A 15,861-nucleotide genomic window follows, 5' to 3' on the forward strand; every position below is an offset into this window, starting at 1 on the left:
AAAAATGTCACCTTTCTGTTTTTTAGGGCCTCTGTAATATATAAATTCAGTGACCACTGTGCTGACTTTTGGGTTTATATCCTTAGCAGGAGGTTTAAGGGTCTACTCTAGAGCACGTCTTTATTTAAGAAATCCTTTATGGTTCCACTTAGCCCCCTAATTTCTGCACAGGAAATAATTAGAATATTCAGAATTTTTTTTTTTGAAAAGGAATGATGTATTGAAGTTTATAATGTGATGTGTGTTCTTATGTGGTTTTACTGATTAAAACCCCACTCTGTTAACATGTAAGACAGACACCATAAATAAAGGCACACATAAAGCAGAGGGGATACATTATCACAGTATAGAAATCGCTTCATGCATTGGAAGCAATGTGGTGTGTGCAGTGCAGTGTGCATAACTGTGTGAGTGGTATGGCCTCCTTACTTTTTGCATTTTTGATAAAGCCTGTAACATTGTAGAGCATACGGATTTCTGTAAGTATTACTCACGACATCACGCATATGAGGACACACACCAAACACATATTGCAAAGGAAGCTTTATTGCCAGTGACAGACGAGGAAATATCCAGAATGGAAACTTTTCCACAATATATTGTACTCTGACCTTGATTTAAACAGTCCAACACCGGTTTTTAAAGTACATATTTACTATCAGGTTACCATGTCCCTTAATAGTTACAGTCCTGCAGGTCTGAAGATATAAGTTTCACCTCAACACAATGGCCAAATAAACACGTCCAGTTATAATTAATCAAATATTCAATCACAATCACTGAACCAAGGTCTAACCATGCAGCGGGGGTACAGTACCTCTGCACGTTCCTCCCTTGGAAATCAACGCCATGGCATAATTCCTATTCAACAGAACAACACACCCATAAAGCCTCAGGCATGGCTTTTACAAGGATACGCTCACAGATACAATGGCACTTTATACAACTCGGAAAAGAAATTGCACACAGAGCTTGCTGAACATATTTTATACTATAGTAACAAAGATTGGAAAACGGCACAGATTTCTTTTTACAGTTGATTTGGTTGCTTTTTAGCTGTTTCACCATTAAGGGTATTAGATATATGAAATGGCCTCCACAAAAGCCGCCTGACACCACCCATGTGATTGTGACTATTGTGTGAAAACTTTTTAAAACAATTGATATGTGGGTGACTATAGCTTTTTGAATCAATTCGATGGAAGATCTGATTTTGAAATAAAAACATTATTAAGTTAAAAAAAAAAAAGCAAAGATCTATATTGCACTTTCTATCAGCTCTTAGGAAGAGTGTTGAATCTTTGAATGGCAGTAACACAAGTCCACACTAAACCTCAGATTGTTGTCATGGCAACAACACCATGCTAGCCAATATCCAGAGTGAGGGGGGTGGGGCATTACATGGCAGATCAGACATTATACACCTCTTCATTATCAGCCGTAATGTCTGCCTCCACACAAACCAAAAAGACAACAATAATTAGAATACAGCATCAGTTCACTGGTATGTGATTTACAACACGCTGCTTGAAAAACATAGGTGTCTCAGAGCGCTGTTCTCTGGTGAAATTACACACTCCATGTGACACACTGCGGTATTAACAGTCCCTTCGCTGATATTTACATTGTGGGTTACTGGAGTGCAAAGACTATTTGAAAGTAAATAATTTATTCTTTGGTTCAAAATTATATAAATATATTAAAGATGTGTGTGCAGACACAACATCCTACATAATAAAATCTGTAATAAATCTAATTTTAATATTCATTATGTGTCCATCTATCCTTAAATCACTCTAATCTCTTGACATTGTAACAATATAGATGAAAGGATGAACTCTAAGAAAGGCCACATACTGTTTGTCTCTATTGTATGTGTCTCTGTGTTAATGCATGTTTGGTTATGAATACATGTATCCTGTAGTAAATGAGATAATATGCATTTCTTATGACACATTCACAATGCATGAATCACAGGGAACACAGCTTAGGGCAAAACAGTGATGTTACATGAACATCCCACTTGATCAGACAATTATAACTGACTTGCATCTTCCTTTGTATCCATCATGCAAAACAAAAATAAATATCTATTAGTGTAAGTATGAAAATAATCACCACTACAGCCATACACACTCACGTACTGTATACATATTGAGATATACACAAACTTCAAACTGCACGATAGTCCACAGTTTGAACAATATCTAAAGGTGCACACCAAAATAGGAAACAGAAAAAGGAGGGGGAAGGGGGCAAATAAAAGAGTCATAGCTGGGTCAAACAGGTAGCACAGAGCAGCACTGAACTCAGTGTAGGCACAATCTGCTTTTTTCATCATCAACAACAGCCCCAAAGGAAAAAACCACAGCTACTGAAACACAGGTGACCTATACAAGCACACACAAGTAGACAGTACATTTTGACACTGCATAGAGTTAAAAACACAGTCCAGGCCAGCACACTGCTGGACCAAGCTCCCGTCATCAAGATCTGATTCTACCTATCAGATGCCACACACACATACACGTCTGCGCTTGTGTTCAACTAACGCCATTGTTGTTATCTAGACTCTGAGACTTCCCTGCCTTCCACTGGGTGATTCAGTTGGCCTGGACTGGTTTTGGACCCACTGCAACGCCATTACAATCGAGAATGTACTGCAGACAACCTTGAGGCGGGCGCCCGGAGCCGTTTTTAGTGGGTTCAACAACAAGCTCTCCCTTCTGGCCAGTGCCCTAAAAAAGACAGAGAAATAGCTTACTCATCCAGCAACAACTGTGATTTTTTTTTTTTTTGTAGTGAGACAAAAAATAGCTAGATAATTTGATAAATTCAAGGGGAAGTCCTATAACCTGGAGCCTATTTTTCCATGTTTTGGGGTCCAAGGGACTCATAAGAACATCAGTTTTTCAGTTTTTTAAATTGGTCCTGTATTGAAAGAAAGTGCTGCAGCTGGCTGTGAAACAGTCTACGGTATAACCAGTAGATGCAGGTGTGCTTTGTTATTTACATCCATTAAAAGTGCTTTTTCCACTGAACCGTTTTCTTCCCCCCCAACAAGTCAACTCTTGTGAGATTTTAGAATGAAACTTCTTGTTAGGGAGACTTTGACAACAAAATACCCCAGAGCAAGAGAAAGGTACAGAAACACATTTTATTTCTCTGTCCGTATTCTTTCCATAAGGTTGCAGGACACTCATAATAACAAAATGAGCCTGTTCGTGGTAAAACAAGCACTTTTAATGGACATAATTTGTAGGGGTGCATCTGAAACGACTGGTTACATTGTAGCCCTTACACTCAATACTGGACCAATTTCAAAAGTTGTTGTTCCCCTATGTAACTTAGACACAAAAAAATGGGAAAAGGGGTCCGGGTTGAAAAATACTGGAGTTACCCTCCAATGCTATTATGCTAACAAAAGGCTTCTTGTAATGAGCCTGTGTGTTACTGTACCTGGGATGGCTGTATGGTGGTGGGTCTCTGCAGAGCATTTGCTTCGTTCTGTGCTGCCTGGTTCATTTTTTCCAGCACCATGTCACCAATAAGCTGCCTGTCCTCAGCCTGGTGCTCCCCCACCAGGGGCATGGAAGAGCCCACCACCTGCACAACATGGAGGATGGTTACAGCAGAGAGAGAGAGAGAGAGAGAGAGAGGGTTTCAACACTTATGTCACAGCAGTTTTGGCGGATGTACTAAAATGCTTGACTTAAAGGAACAGGTTTCAGTATGTTCCAGAAATATCATTGTAAGCCTGACAGGATTATCGAGACTCCTACCTCGGTGATGAAATCCCTGCCATCTTTCCCATGGATAGCTTTGACCGCACATATATCCAGACCTCCGAAAATCTCAGAGCAGGTGTCAACCCAAAGCTTGTACCTAAACAAAACAATCAGCACATGACTAAAAACCAGTGGCAGCATAATGAGACAACACGGTGTCATCGTAGAGATGCGTCGGTACCAGCTGAAATTTACCTTGTTGAATGCCTTCAGCCTATTGTCAAATAAGATGAGATTCACTGAGACCTTTCAGTTCAGTGTTCGATGCCACTAAATCCTAGAAACTGGACCTTTAAAGGTTGTTTCATAAATGCATATGACTGAATTTATAATGACTTCTTTATTTCCCTAGCACAAAGGGAGGCTTAATTAACCAAAAAAAACCATAAAACAAAAACATCAGCATCAGCTTTTGACCAAACTGTAATTTTTAACTGGTATCGGCCCAAAATTTCACAATCGATGCATCTTTATCTAATTATCATAAAACAAAAAACAAGTTAACACACCCATAGTTGCCTCCTAATAATCCACATGTAACAGAATCAGTTAACCTTTTTTTTTATAAATGAGAATTTCTACATCAAAATAAAATGTTTGCTTTGCATTGGAGCGTAGAATTCTTCGTTAACACTCACCTGTCAGTCATGGCCACCTGCTCGAGCATAGCTGAGCCAGTATTGGTCTTCCAGTTACCAGATATAGATGTTCTCCTGCAGGGTGTAAAGCGCACAAATTAAAAGTAAATGGGCTTGCATTTGTTTAGCGCCTTTTTATTCTGATAACATTTCAGTGAAGCTTTTACACTACATGCCACACTCTGCCTTTCACACATAGATTCATACATTAGTGGATAAGGCTACAAGGTGCCACCAGCTCATCAGTGAAACACGCACAGCAATTTGGGGTTCAGTATCTCGCCCAAAGAATCCAAACTCTGCTGTTCTGATAAGTGTGCCACATGCTCTAACTCCTCAGCCACAAATTACAACAGTTTAAATCCTCATCCACTTGTAAAGTTGAAGTTAGAAAAGAGTAATTGTACATACATGTATGCTTTGTAGTCGGTGCCGATCTTCTGGATTCTGATGTCGTACTTGGAGTCGATGAGAGGTTCTGTGGTGGTGTACGTCTGGGTGAGAGCCACAACACTGGCTATGTCCTGGAATTTAGTGTGATTGTCCACCTTCACCTGTACACAGACACAAACATGACAGAACGGAGCAAGATATCCAAGATTTAAAAGGGCATTTGGCAACTTATTGACTCTTGAAGAAAACAAGATTCATTCACAGCACATGTATTTAACATGTCTGAGGTTACAAAAAATAAAAGCCAGAAATATAGCAAAACAAAATTATGCATTCTTTCATACTATTGCAAGAAGAGAGATCTATGTACCTTTCCAATACCAGAGTGGGCATGCCCAATCTTCACAACAACAGGGAAGGACGGCATGCTTACCTAAAGGAAGAAAGTTCAGAGTTATTGCCTTACATACTGCTTTCTCCTTCCATCTGACATTTGCAACATGCAAAAAATGTTTTTATAATGTCAAACACAAGCTATGAAATAACCTTTTGATGCAGTAGAAAGTGCATTCTTACCATCTCCTTGTAGTTTGGGTAAAAGGTCTGCTCAATCAGAGGAAACTTCTCAGCACCCAGCTTCCTGTGGGTGTTGATAAGTTGGGCAAACTGGACACACAAAACAGTAAAGCAAACTAGGGTTATTAAAAAGATTAAATGCAATGCAGGCCAAGAATAAATCATTAGTATTGCCCTTTTATGCTGCCTGCTTTACAGTAAAGCTCTCCCTGGCTGCCTGAGTGCCTACCGCCCATGGCTTGTCACACAGGTTGTAGATGGATTCCAGTGAGTTGATGCATGGGACACCTCCATACTGCAGACCGATGATCAGGTTGCGAAAATCTTCATTCTGGGTCATACTGAAGGCGTGTTGACGAATGAGGACAAAGTCAGGCTTGAATGACCTGGAAAATCAAATCGCAGCAGAGATGTGAGAAAAATCTGACCAGCAAAATGACAAACTGTGATGAAGCGTTGATCACAACTTAGATGAATCAGGCATTCAGCTGTTGTGGAGGCACAACATTCGTGTGTGTGTTTGTCTCACCTGATAACCTTGGTACCATTTCGGAGGACCTGCATGTTCACGTTGCAGGTGCCATTAGCATGAGCCACAACGTTGATCTCATTGAATTCAGCCTGAGGAGTCAGTGATTAGAGAAGCACATGAGGACAGAGTGCTTAAACTCCTCTATTCTGCTTTACCTAAGTACCTACTTAAAATGACTCGGTGAAATGTACCTGCTCCACTTTGATGTCATAATCCCCGTGTAGTTTCTTCCCCCGGAATAATTTTGCCCTGGTAAAAACAGAAACAAAGACAATGCATTAACTTTTAATGCACTAACAGAATGAGGATTCATAAAATACGTATTTCTAATTAATTACTCATCCAAATGTAAATCTAGCTTTCTATAATAATAACTTTACAACAACTTGGAATTAATTATTGAAATTAATAATGAATATATTCCACTTTGTTGAGTAAATGGGCAGCACAGAGTAGTAAAATCTTCCCTTTCCCGCTCTTCATACACAGCCTTTCTAACACTTCCATCCTTCAATCTGGCAACAAGGGTAACGATAAAATATTACAACACTTCTCCAGGCTGCATAACAGCATGCACACAGATGTAATTACACATTTCCTACTGCCTGCTTCACAAGCCGAACCATCTAGCAGGGTTGTTGAAGGACAATGCAAGAACATAACATTCCTGTGTCTGAACATTCAGACACTGAATCCACAGTTTCAGAAAATGGCTGCACCTTATATGACTTGTGATTCAGCACTTTTCAAAACAGAGAGTCTCTGGTCTTTCTGACTTGAATAGAAATGTCACCTGCTGGTCCTTTAATTCCTTTTTTCCCCCAGATCGACGGTGAAGTGGAAATCTTTTGCCATGGGATTTAAGATTAAGATGGATCAGTGTCTTATACACCTGACACCACACAGAGATGATAAACCGCAAAAGCCAGACAACGATTGCCCGTGTTAACAGTGTGTTTGATTTCTCTGGCTTTTTCCTATACGGATGTGCAGTTGCTGGGCCTGACAACATAAGCTCTGGCACGAGAAACTACTAGGGTGATCTACTGTAAATCAATACTAATGAGCTCCCAAAAAAGAACTGTTCCCGTCAATTTCCAAAAACTGCCATGGAGGAGGTTTCATTCTGGTTTCCATTTGCACTGCTTCAATTTTTTACTCAAAGATATAGCTGGTGAGTTTTATAAAAGTAAGTTTAAGTAATATTTGCTGAAACTTCATCCATGCAGCAGTACATAATACAGGCAGTCTTCTACTCCCACTAATTGTGCTTTTAATGGTATTTGCTCGAATCTACTGCAGTTTGCTAAAAACAACCAATCAGAGCCAAGGAGTCTCTAATGTAGCTGTCAATCATATCAATCAGTGCTTGAGAACTGTGGTCAAACTGTTAATCTCGGCCAACTTTTCCCAAACCTCCCCTCAAGTACCACTTGCCCTGCTGCAACACAGATGAATTAGATGATCAGTCTGTAATCAAGCAGCTTCAGGAGTTCATAACGAGTCGATCATTTGAATCAGCTGTGTTGGAGCAGGGAGAGACCTAAATCATGCAGGACTAGTGGTGCTCGAGGAAAGGGTTTGGGAAACGCTGATCTCATCTCATATGAATCAAGATTCTGTTACTGTATTGTCAATTTTGTTTATCTCCAAATGTTTTCAGAAATTTTGGCATAGGTGGATTATATGCCGATGGGCTCATATGCCCATAGACCCCTGCACCTCTGCCACATAGGAGACACAGAACACTCGGAAGACTTTGTGGGGGATTTGCATCACTTTTTAGTCGTTATGCATCGTTTTATGAGTTTTGTGTTTCTCTGTGGTTGTTTTGAGTCTCTTTGTCCTAATGTGTTGTCTTTATGTGGCTATATGCAGGGTTATATAGATTTGTGTCAGCCTTTGCAGCTCTTTTGCATCCCTTTGTGGTCTTTTTGTTACTCTTCATGTTAATTTTGAGTCTCTTTCTGGTCAGTATGTATTAGTTTTGAGTGACAGGGGGCCATCGACACTTCCGCATATTAATCCATACATGTTTTTTAGTGCACTGTTTTGCTGTAAAATGAGAAAGTTTGCTCTGACTGGTTGGGGGTGGTGCTTGTTTTGGCTTGACTGTATCCAACATAGCAGCCGGATCATAAACTTTCTCATATGACAGCTAAACAGTGCACTAAAATATGATTCTGAAAACATTTGAGGTGAGAAAAAGGCAATGCAGTAACAGAATCTTGAGTCATATTTGATCAGTGCTGCCTAGTTTGACAGTTTAAGAGCAGTCATCGACATGATTGGCAGCTGCGTTAGAGACTCCTCAGCTCTGGTTGCTTTCATTCACGTGCGGTAATGAAGCAAGGACTGTGAGGAAGCAGAGGAACATAATTTCTCTGCTCTGATTATTGGTCTCATGTACCACAGTGTAAATATAGAGGCAGTTTAAGCAAACATGACAGTTATTTTTATAAAAGTTACCAACTAGAACTTTAAACTAACAACCATCTACTGCAGTGTAAACATTATGAAACCAGTTATCCATATACGATATGTACAACGAATGTGTTTCAGTTTTGCTGAGTTGATATGTCTTGACGACCTGCTGTGGTTGTGCTCCCTCTTCCCCTTAGTTTGTATCACCCTGCTGTCACGTACCCTGCACTCCGTGCCAATTTAGCGCGGAGGTAAAGCTGAATAATTCATTTTGAATCTAATTGGGGTACGGGGATCTATTTGGCTGTGGAGGAAAACAAGCATTAAAATATGAATCACTGCTCCTATATCTGAGAAAATGAAAAGTCTACTCTGCACTGTGATGAATGTGCTTTGCCAGTACATACTATAGACTGAGGCGGTGTTTCCAAAACACACTCCTAGAAACAAACACAGAGACGAGGCATGAACAAGCCTCTGATTTCATTTTAACCTTCACATTTTCATCTTTGTCAGCATGGCTGTGAGGAGGGAGCATAGCGTTATGTTTGATGTCTGCTATATTACTCAATACAGCCCAGCTCTGCATACTGAGCATTTAAGCCAAATGTTCAAAGCGGACACCGCCCTATAACATGTTTAACATGATCTTATAGTACGGTGCATTAATATACATCACTAACTGGTTAGATCTGAGACCCTTTCTGTTGAAAGTTTGACTGTTCTCCCTGTGTAAGCTTTCATCCAAAAACAAAGGACATTATTGCTTTTTATAAGCAATAATTCTGGCATTGCCCTTGACTAACGCACTGTCCTTAAAAGTGGAGTTAGTCTCTGGGCACTGTGCCTAACTGCTCACTGAGATGTTCACTTGGAACATTTATTTGTAAGAATCAATATGGGCATTCTTGACTTGAATAAAAGATGAGATAAGAAACCAAATAAGACAAAAAATTATGTTCCTCTTTTGTGATTTCCAGAGAAAGTAAGACAAAATAGTTAATGAAAAATTAAGCGACTTCATTAATGGTTGCAGGTTGTCAAATTGCCAAATTACACATTGCCGCAAAATAATTTTTCATTCAGATGATTCACCCAAGAGCTCGGTTAGCGGGAGCCCATGCTGAATTTTAATGCCTCATCATTTGGCCTGCTTAACATTCACTCTCACATGTGGGTAATGTTTGAATAAGGTCAAGCTCATGGTACAAAGCAATCCTGTCGTGAGTCGAGTTAAATACAGTCCCTTATGTGTTTTTGTAAATTTGATCATTAAGTTGCTGCATAAAAGGAATCTAAGATAAAGAAGAGAATAAGAAGGCTGAACATGGCAGCCATTAGACTGATAAGTTAGACAGTGGAACATCTGCTCCTCCTGTCACAAGAGCAATTTATAGCACAGTATTCCTGGCACTAAACAAACCTCTCAGAGAGACTGGCATCTAATAAGTAACAATGCTGGCAGAATGACGGAGGACTTCTGTCTCAGTATGTGCTGTGACCCTGACAATCAGCACGATTTTATCAGCGCACATTTTATCCTACAGTTAATTATTCTGCTTAACACAAACTGTGACACAACAGAATCCTTATTCAAATACTCATCCATGCTCATACTTGACATTTACACTCGGGACATGTCCGACCACTTTTTGAAATGGCTGATTTTATCCCTAGTACTTTTTAAAAGCACAATTAATTACAAATGTTAGCTCTTGGTGTTGTCTATTAACTAAGATGTTAATGTTGACTATTAACTAAGAAGTCTTTAAGAAAGGTTAATTTACACAATAAGAAAAATCAATGCAATAAAAACAGACAAACAAATGTGCCTTGTCTACAAAAAGTAATGCAAGCTCAACAAAAATACACCCTTAAAATTACATAAAAAGGTGCATGAGGCAATCAGTAACCAGGTGTCACATGCGTATCCAAAGATAAAGTATGCAAAATTTTCCTAAAATCTCAATCATCACTTAGAGTATGACCCCCTAGAAATGTGTGGTTTTCTCAGCCCGCTGTCTGTATTTTTTTTAATTTCTTCTTATATTCCGTGTATGCCCACAGCACTTAGGTTGAAGTCTGGGTTTTATAAAAACGTTGCATCCAGGTGTGAGACCTTAAGCAACGCGCATTTAAGAGACACAGCGCAAAAAACCCACAAAGATAGCAAGGCGAAACACCAAACGAGAGTAAATCTGGGGTTGGCTTATACCTTGAAAGAGGTTACATCCCTAAACAAAAGAAAACAGAAGGGTAAATTATGCTTACATGTGTGCTGAATCAGCAGGAATAACATTAAGTGAGATAATTCGATGTACGGGAGAATCCTTTACGTAATTAAAGACATTTACACCATGTGCCGACACTAGTGCATAAAAAGTCACCAAAAAGCAGGAAATGCAGTGTTTGATGGTCAGATCCTTCATGTGTCCCCACCAATGTTGAAAAAACAACTACCCCCTTGGTACAAGCCTAACCTATGCCCCCTTGATGCATTGTTTTTTCTGACCTCTGACGTAATGTTCAAATGCATATGTTGAAGACCATTTCAAAAATTAGTTTTTATCTGAGCCCTTATGTCCCCCCCATTTTCGTACCAATGTCCTCTGTTTTCTTTATACGGCTGATTCTAAAAGTAAAGGAATGCTTTTGCATTAGTAGGTCTGAAATGTTACATTTTGCCAAGCTCTCAGTTAACTAAATAACTAAATGGCAGGAATAAAATGTGTAATCTACAAAAAACATCCTGCACTATAATAATCCTTATTTGTTGCTGGATCAGTATACATTTGCACTTTGCATGACAAAACTGTCATAATTTTACAGAATCTAAGTAATGGTCAACATTTTTCCTCTACAACACCTGGAATTCATAGTAATTTCCTTGTGCGTGTGTATGTATGTGTATATTTGGATCACCTGGGATTTGACTCGTTTGATCTGAAAAATAGATGTTGATGGCTGAGCCTTCTGCCAGATGCAATTAGTCTGAAGGACTCTTTCCTGATTTCATTCTGTGTGTCTTGGAGCCACCGCGCTCATCACTCTAGCTTTCATACGCACAGCAGACAGAAAAAAGTCTTAAAAACGGCCCGTCAGACAATGAGATACATACACAAGCCATATACATATACAAGCCGTCAGACACAAGGTGTGCCAACATTACCGAGAATATTAGGTACTCAGCGAAACCTGCATGAAAATGAAGACACATTACATCTTCTTATGGCTTGCCAACAGCTATATATTTTATGGTTTGTCCTGCGTCTGTGAGAGCAGAATACAAAGCATGTAGCCTTTAAAACACGTTTTCTCAAGCTTTCTGCTCCAAATCATTTGGGATATGCATTTCTTTATGTCGAAAAAGTGCCATTACTACTACTACATCATCTATGAAGTCTGAATGAAGCAGACCTCTACTACACTGAGTAAACCATGACAGATTTGTGCTGCCATAACTTACTACCACTGGGTGAAAGGTTGCATAAACCAACCACAACACACCAAACCTAGTGAAAAAAACATGTCAAGCTCCCCTCTCAGTGATATTGAGTAGCCATGAAAAATAGATGCAGCACTCTGACAGAGGAAGCTGTTTGAATGAAGTGTTTTTGCTGATTTTCCCAAGTGCACGTGTACAAGATATATGATGCAAGGACACACTAAGAGCGATACTAATCTACCAAGCTCATCAACACAACTGACAACTAATAAACTGCACAGAAAACATTTCAGAGCAGGAAATCACTGAACATTTGTATCAAATACAGAATAACTACTTCATACCAGATAGTGCTAAATTGCGACAGCGAGGATGATGGAGTGTGAAACATTATCTCAGCCCAGCCCACTCAATATTCTCAATTACAATGACCTTTGATGAACGACATGGTTTTAGTTTAATGCATTATATTGTGCTCCACTGCCAAAACTGAGTATTGGCACATCCCTATTTTTGCACAAGCAGCTTCCTTTCCCCTTACAACAAATGTGGAACAAGTGAATGCATAAGGCTGGCATCCATCCTGCAGATGGGGGGCTGATCTTATTAAAATTGATCAACGTTTCTGTTATATAAATGGCGAGTCCTGCGTACACAAACAGGATAAGTGGATACTGCAAGGCCAAGCTGATGAATTAGCCTAGCTGATATCCTAGTATTTCTGTGATTTGGTTAGTTTTAAGGACAATATCCTCAGAAGATTTGATTAAATTCAGCCATATATGTATCTTAATAAGCGTAAAATGAAATCCTGCCACCGTGGCCATCAGATACAGACAGCATATTAACCTTGATGTGACACACATGTATACAAGTCACCCTACATGGATGTTTTCAAAATATGAAGGCAATCTAATCTAACCTGTGTCCTTCCTCTGTGGAAAAATAGCTTTACCACAGGAAATTTTCAGAAATTAATTAGTTAATTAGTTAATTAGTTAATTTGACTTAGTCAAAATCAGATCTGCCATATAGTGTGATGGTGGCCTGTGCTTATTAAAGAGGGGTAATGCAGACTGAATTCTGATTTTATTTCCATGCCTCAGGAAAACCCACACTTACACAAAGTCAGTATCCAGTGTCAAAGTAATGTCTTTTTTGTATATTGGGAAATCACTTAGATAGAACTGTGCAAATTTGGGCTGCACAATTAATCGAAATATAAATGCAATGAGGCCAAGTGTAATATCCTAATCTCATAAGTTTTGATGTCACATGTCATTATAAACAAAACATTGAGGTGCTACAGAGACGCCTCAAAATCACATTCAAATGAGAGAACATGCTTGTTTGGTACACACCCCAGCAAAAATCATACTGTCATTCTTCTTTCATTTTGTTTTCAGTGAAAATATAATGCAAAAATTACCCTTTCCACTGAAATCACGACTTAAATCTGTCAAAATAATTGCAATGTGGGGTTTTTTTTTACAAGTCGTGCAGCTCTAGTGCAAATGCGTGGGGTATCCACTGAATCCAGCTACTCAGCTCTAACACACACATTGCTGTGGAAAATATGTCAGCTGTGTAAACAAGTGTTCATTATGTGGTAGCAGAATTACCATATTCTTTATTTGTCGACAAGATATCAATCTCCACGCAGAATAAGTTTCCTCTAAATCTGTGTGCATACAACACTTTCATTCCTTAGCACAGTTGACTAGCACAGACGCTTGTTTTAAGCTACCTCTGAGTAAGAACCCCCAGGACACTGACTGTCAGTGCAACGGCTTAAGTGCCTTAACCTAAGCCCACTCTTAACATTCATGACACAATGGTTCTTTGTCCCAGCAGGCTGAGAAATATCACCGTGCAGATGATGTTATATCATTTTTTTGCTTACCTTTTTACTGCACACAAATTGTATGAATGGAAGCCGATGCACCATGCGCTGCGGTTAGTAACATGAATTGTTCCCCATGTTAGTGCAGGGCATGTCATGTGATCATGATCAGTAGGCAGGGGGAAACCCCATTGATGGAGGGAAAGCACTGCAGTATTTAGACTACTTCCAGAGAAATAATCTTCACAACCTGTGGAACATCTATTTTTTGAAACTGGCAAAATGCCATGTTTTAGGGCTATATTATCAATGATTGTAGTTAATGGATCAATTTTATGGTTAAAAATCTTACTTTCTATTGCTCCAGTATGTGAAACAAAAGCAATTGCCACAGAAAAACAAATCTTACAACAGACAGAATAGAGGACAATAAAAAGCATCTATCTCGGTGTAATGTGGTACTGCTGAGAATCAATGGACCGTATTTGCTTAAGTATCGGTTGCCTCTTTGTGTTATCGTAACACTGTCATGTTGTACCATCAAACCACAGCAGCAGTGCCCATTCACATCTGCAGGGTGCACGATGCACATGTTGTCTCCGTGTTTTTTTAACCCTTATCTCACTATTATATGAGGAGAAAACAGGTATTAGAGAAAACAAACAATAAAGAGCCCATAAATGATTCAGGATGAACTGAGTGGAGCATTGTCTTACCACTCCTGCTGTGGTTCGTCAATCACCAGGAGAATCTTGAACTTCTTGGGTGTCGTGACTTGGGTCTGCTCCACTAGCCCTGCTGAGGCAGCTGTCTGTTTAACAACGTTGGTGATGGAGCTGAAGAAGCCCGCTCCGGTGGACTGAGACGACTGGGGTTTCCTCTCTGGAGCTGGGGAAGTAGCTGGAGGTGTAGGCCCGGTTGTGGGAGACTTGGCAGGGGTGGTGGAGGCAGGTGGAGGAGCCTGAGCATTGTCAGGCCTCTGGAGGTCTGTCATGTAGCCATTGGGCAGGTTGGAGATGAACGTGCTGTCCGAGAGGCGCCGGCGCAAATAATTCATGGCTGCAGCTGAGACAGGAGAAGAGTCAACAAGCACCGGGTGTGGAGAATGATTCTGCAAAGGAGTAGCTGTTGCCAGTGCACAGCTGATAATGGCTGAGCTCTCAATGCAAACTCACAGCGAATGTATTCCCTCCCAGTTCAGCGGAGCATCCTCAGAACTCCCCCTCACTGGCAGTGACGCTACACTCTCCCTCAACCAATCCCATTACTCTGTGCTTTCCTCAACCATTGCAAATGATGCTCCGGCTGTGCCTCTCCTTCCTCCTCTCGTCCTCTCCTCTCTCCCATGCCTGCCTTCCCTACCCCTCCCCCATTTTCTACTGCCTCACAGGCGTCATGCTTTTCTGAACCACAGCATTTAAATAGAGGGGTTTCCAGTGTAGGTGTAAGGAGGGATACAACATCTTAATCGTCTTCCTCTGGCTCCCTCTATTCCCCGTGTTTTTTTGTGCCCTCTGTCCATGCACGGCACGTTTGTGTGTGTGAAATACAGCCGTGAAATCTAAAATGGCTGTTTGGACTAGCGGGCTAGGTTGAATGAGAAGAGTAGCGTCAGCAACAGTCCCCTGAGACACAAATGCATGCTGTAATCCTCTGTCTTAATTGATTTATCCTCACAAACCTACTGATTTTACTCATTACAATTTTGACATGCTTTACCTCACTGTTTTATTTGACTTAAAACCCACAGCATTTGTCCACTTCGGCACAGTGTTTATCATTATGTGCTATTACATTTTCACATGCACTTTTGTGCACACATAAAGTCTATATTTTTATGATAGTACAAAAACAAAAGAAATATCTGTAATTAACATAAATTGTACCGATAAGCATATATATTTGCAAAGCACATATGAACAACCTCATTAGTAATTTTGACACACACACACACACACACACACACACACACAATAAAGAAAACTGCCATTGGTACTCCTCCTTATATATTAACATACAGCTACATCATATTTTAGCTGGTCAATATACAAGGAATGCAGAAGGAACTAAAGCTGTGTGTTGAAGCAATCGCAGACACATCACAAAATGCATCTCAGAACAAATCCATAAATCAATAACTCACCAATAACTCGCTCATCTAATCAAGGGGCTGCACAATATGAATCTGTAACACACAAACCTGGGCTGTTGGGTGAAAAACA

At 40.0% G+C, this 15,861-nt stretch overlaps 1 protein-coding gene across 1 annotated transcript; it reads right to left on the reverse strand.

Annotated features, from left to right (window-relative positions):
* Nucleotides 1–554: 554 nt before the first annotated feature.
* syn2a (synapsin IIa) lies at nucleotides 555–14,855 on the reverse strand. The gene is made up of 11 exons (XM_042491252.1): nucleotides 14,356–14,855; nucleotides 6,119–6,176; nucleotides 5,925–6,016; nucleotides 5,625–5,781; nucleotides 5,396–5,485; nucleotides 5,190–5,252; nucleotides 4,838–4,980; nucleotides 4,427–4,501; nucleotides 3,783–3,885; nucleotides 3,460–3,606; nucleotides 555–2,738 (listed from the first exon to the last, which is right to left on the reverse strand). Exons 1-11 carry the CDS (start codon nucleotides 14,694–14,696, stop codon nucleotides 2,604–2,606), a joined length of 1,404 nt encoding a protein of 467 aa, XP_042347186.1. The 5' UTR covers nucleotides 14,697–14,855; the 3' UTR covers nucleotides 555–2,603.
* Between the last annotated feature and the right edge of the window lie 1,006 nt (nucleotides 14,856–15,861).

This window comes from Plectropomus leopardus, chromosome 8 (assembly GCF_008729295.1).
Source record: "Plectropomus leopardus isolate mb chromosome 8, YSFRI_Pleo_2.0, whole genome shotgun sequence".
In the NCBI taxonomy this organism is placed as follows: domain Eukaryota; kingdom Metazoa; phylum Chordata; class Actinopteri; order Perciformes; family Serranidae; genus Plectropomus; species Plectropomus leopardus.

Coding starts and splice junctions, on each gene's coding strand:
- syn2a (XM_042491252.1), bottom strand. CDS start 14,696: ATGAATTATTTGCGCCGGCGCCTCTCGGACAGCACGTTCATCTCCAAC. Junction 6,017..6,118: donor ATGACATCAAAGTGGAGCAG/GTACATTTCACC, acceptor CTGACTCCTCAG/GCTGAATTCAATGAGATCAA. Junction 4,502..4,837: donor ACCGACTACAAAGCATACAT/GTATGTACAATT, acceptor TACACCCTGCAG/GAGAACATCTATATCTGGTA.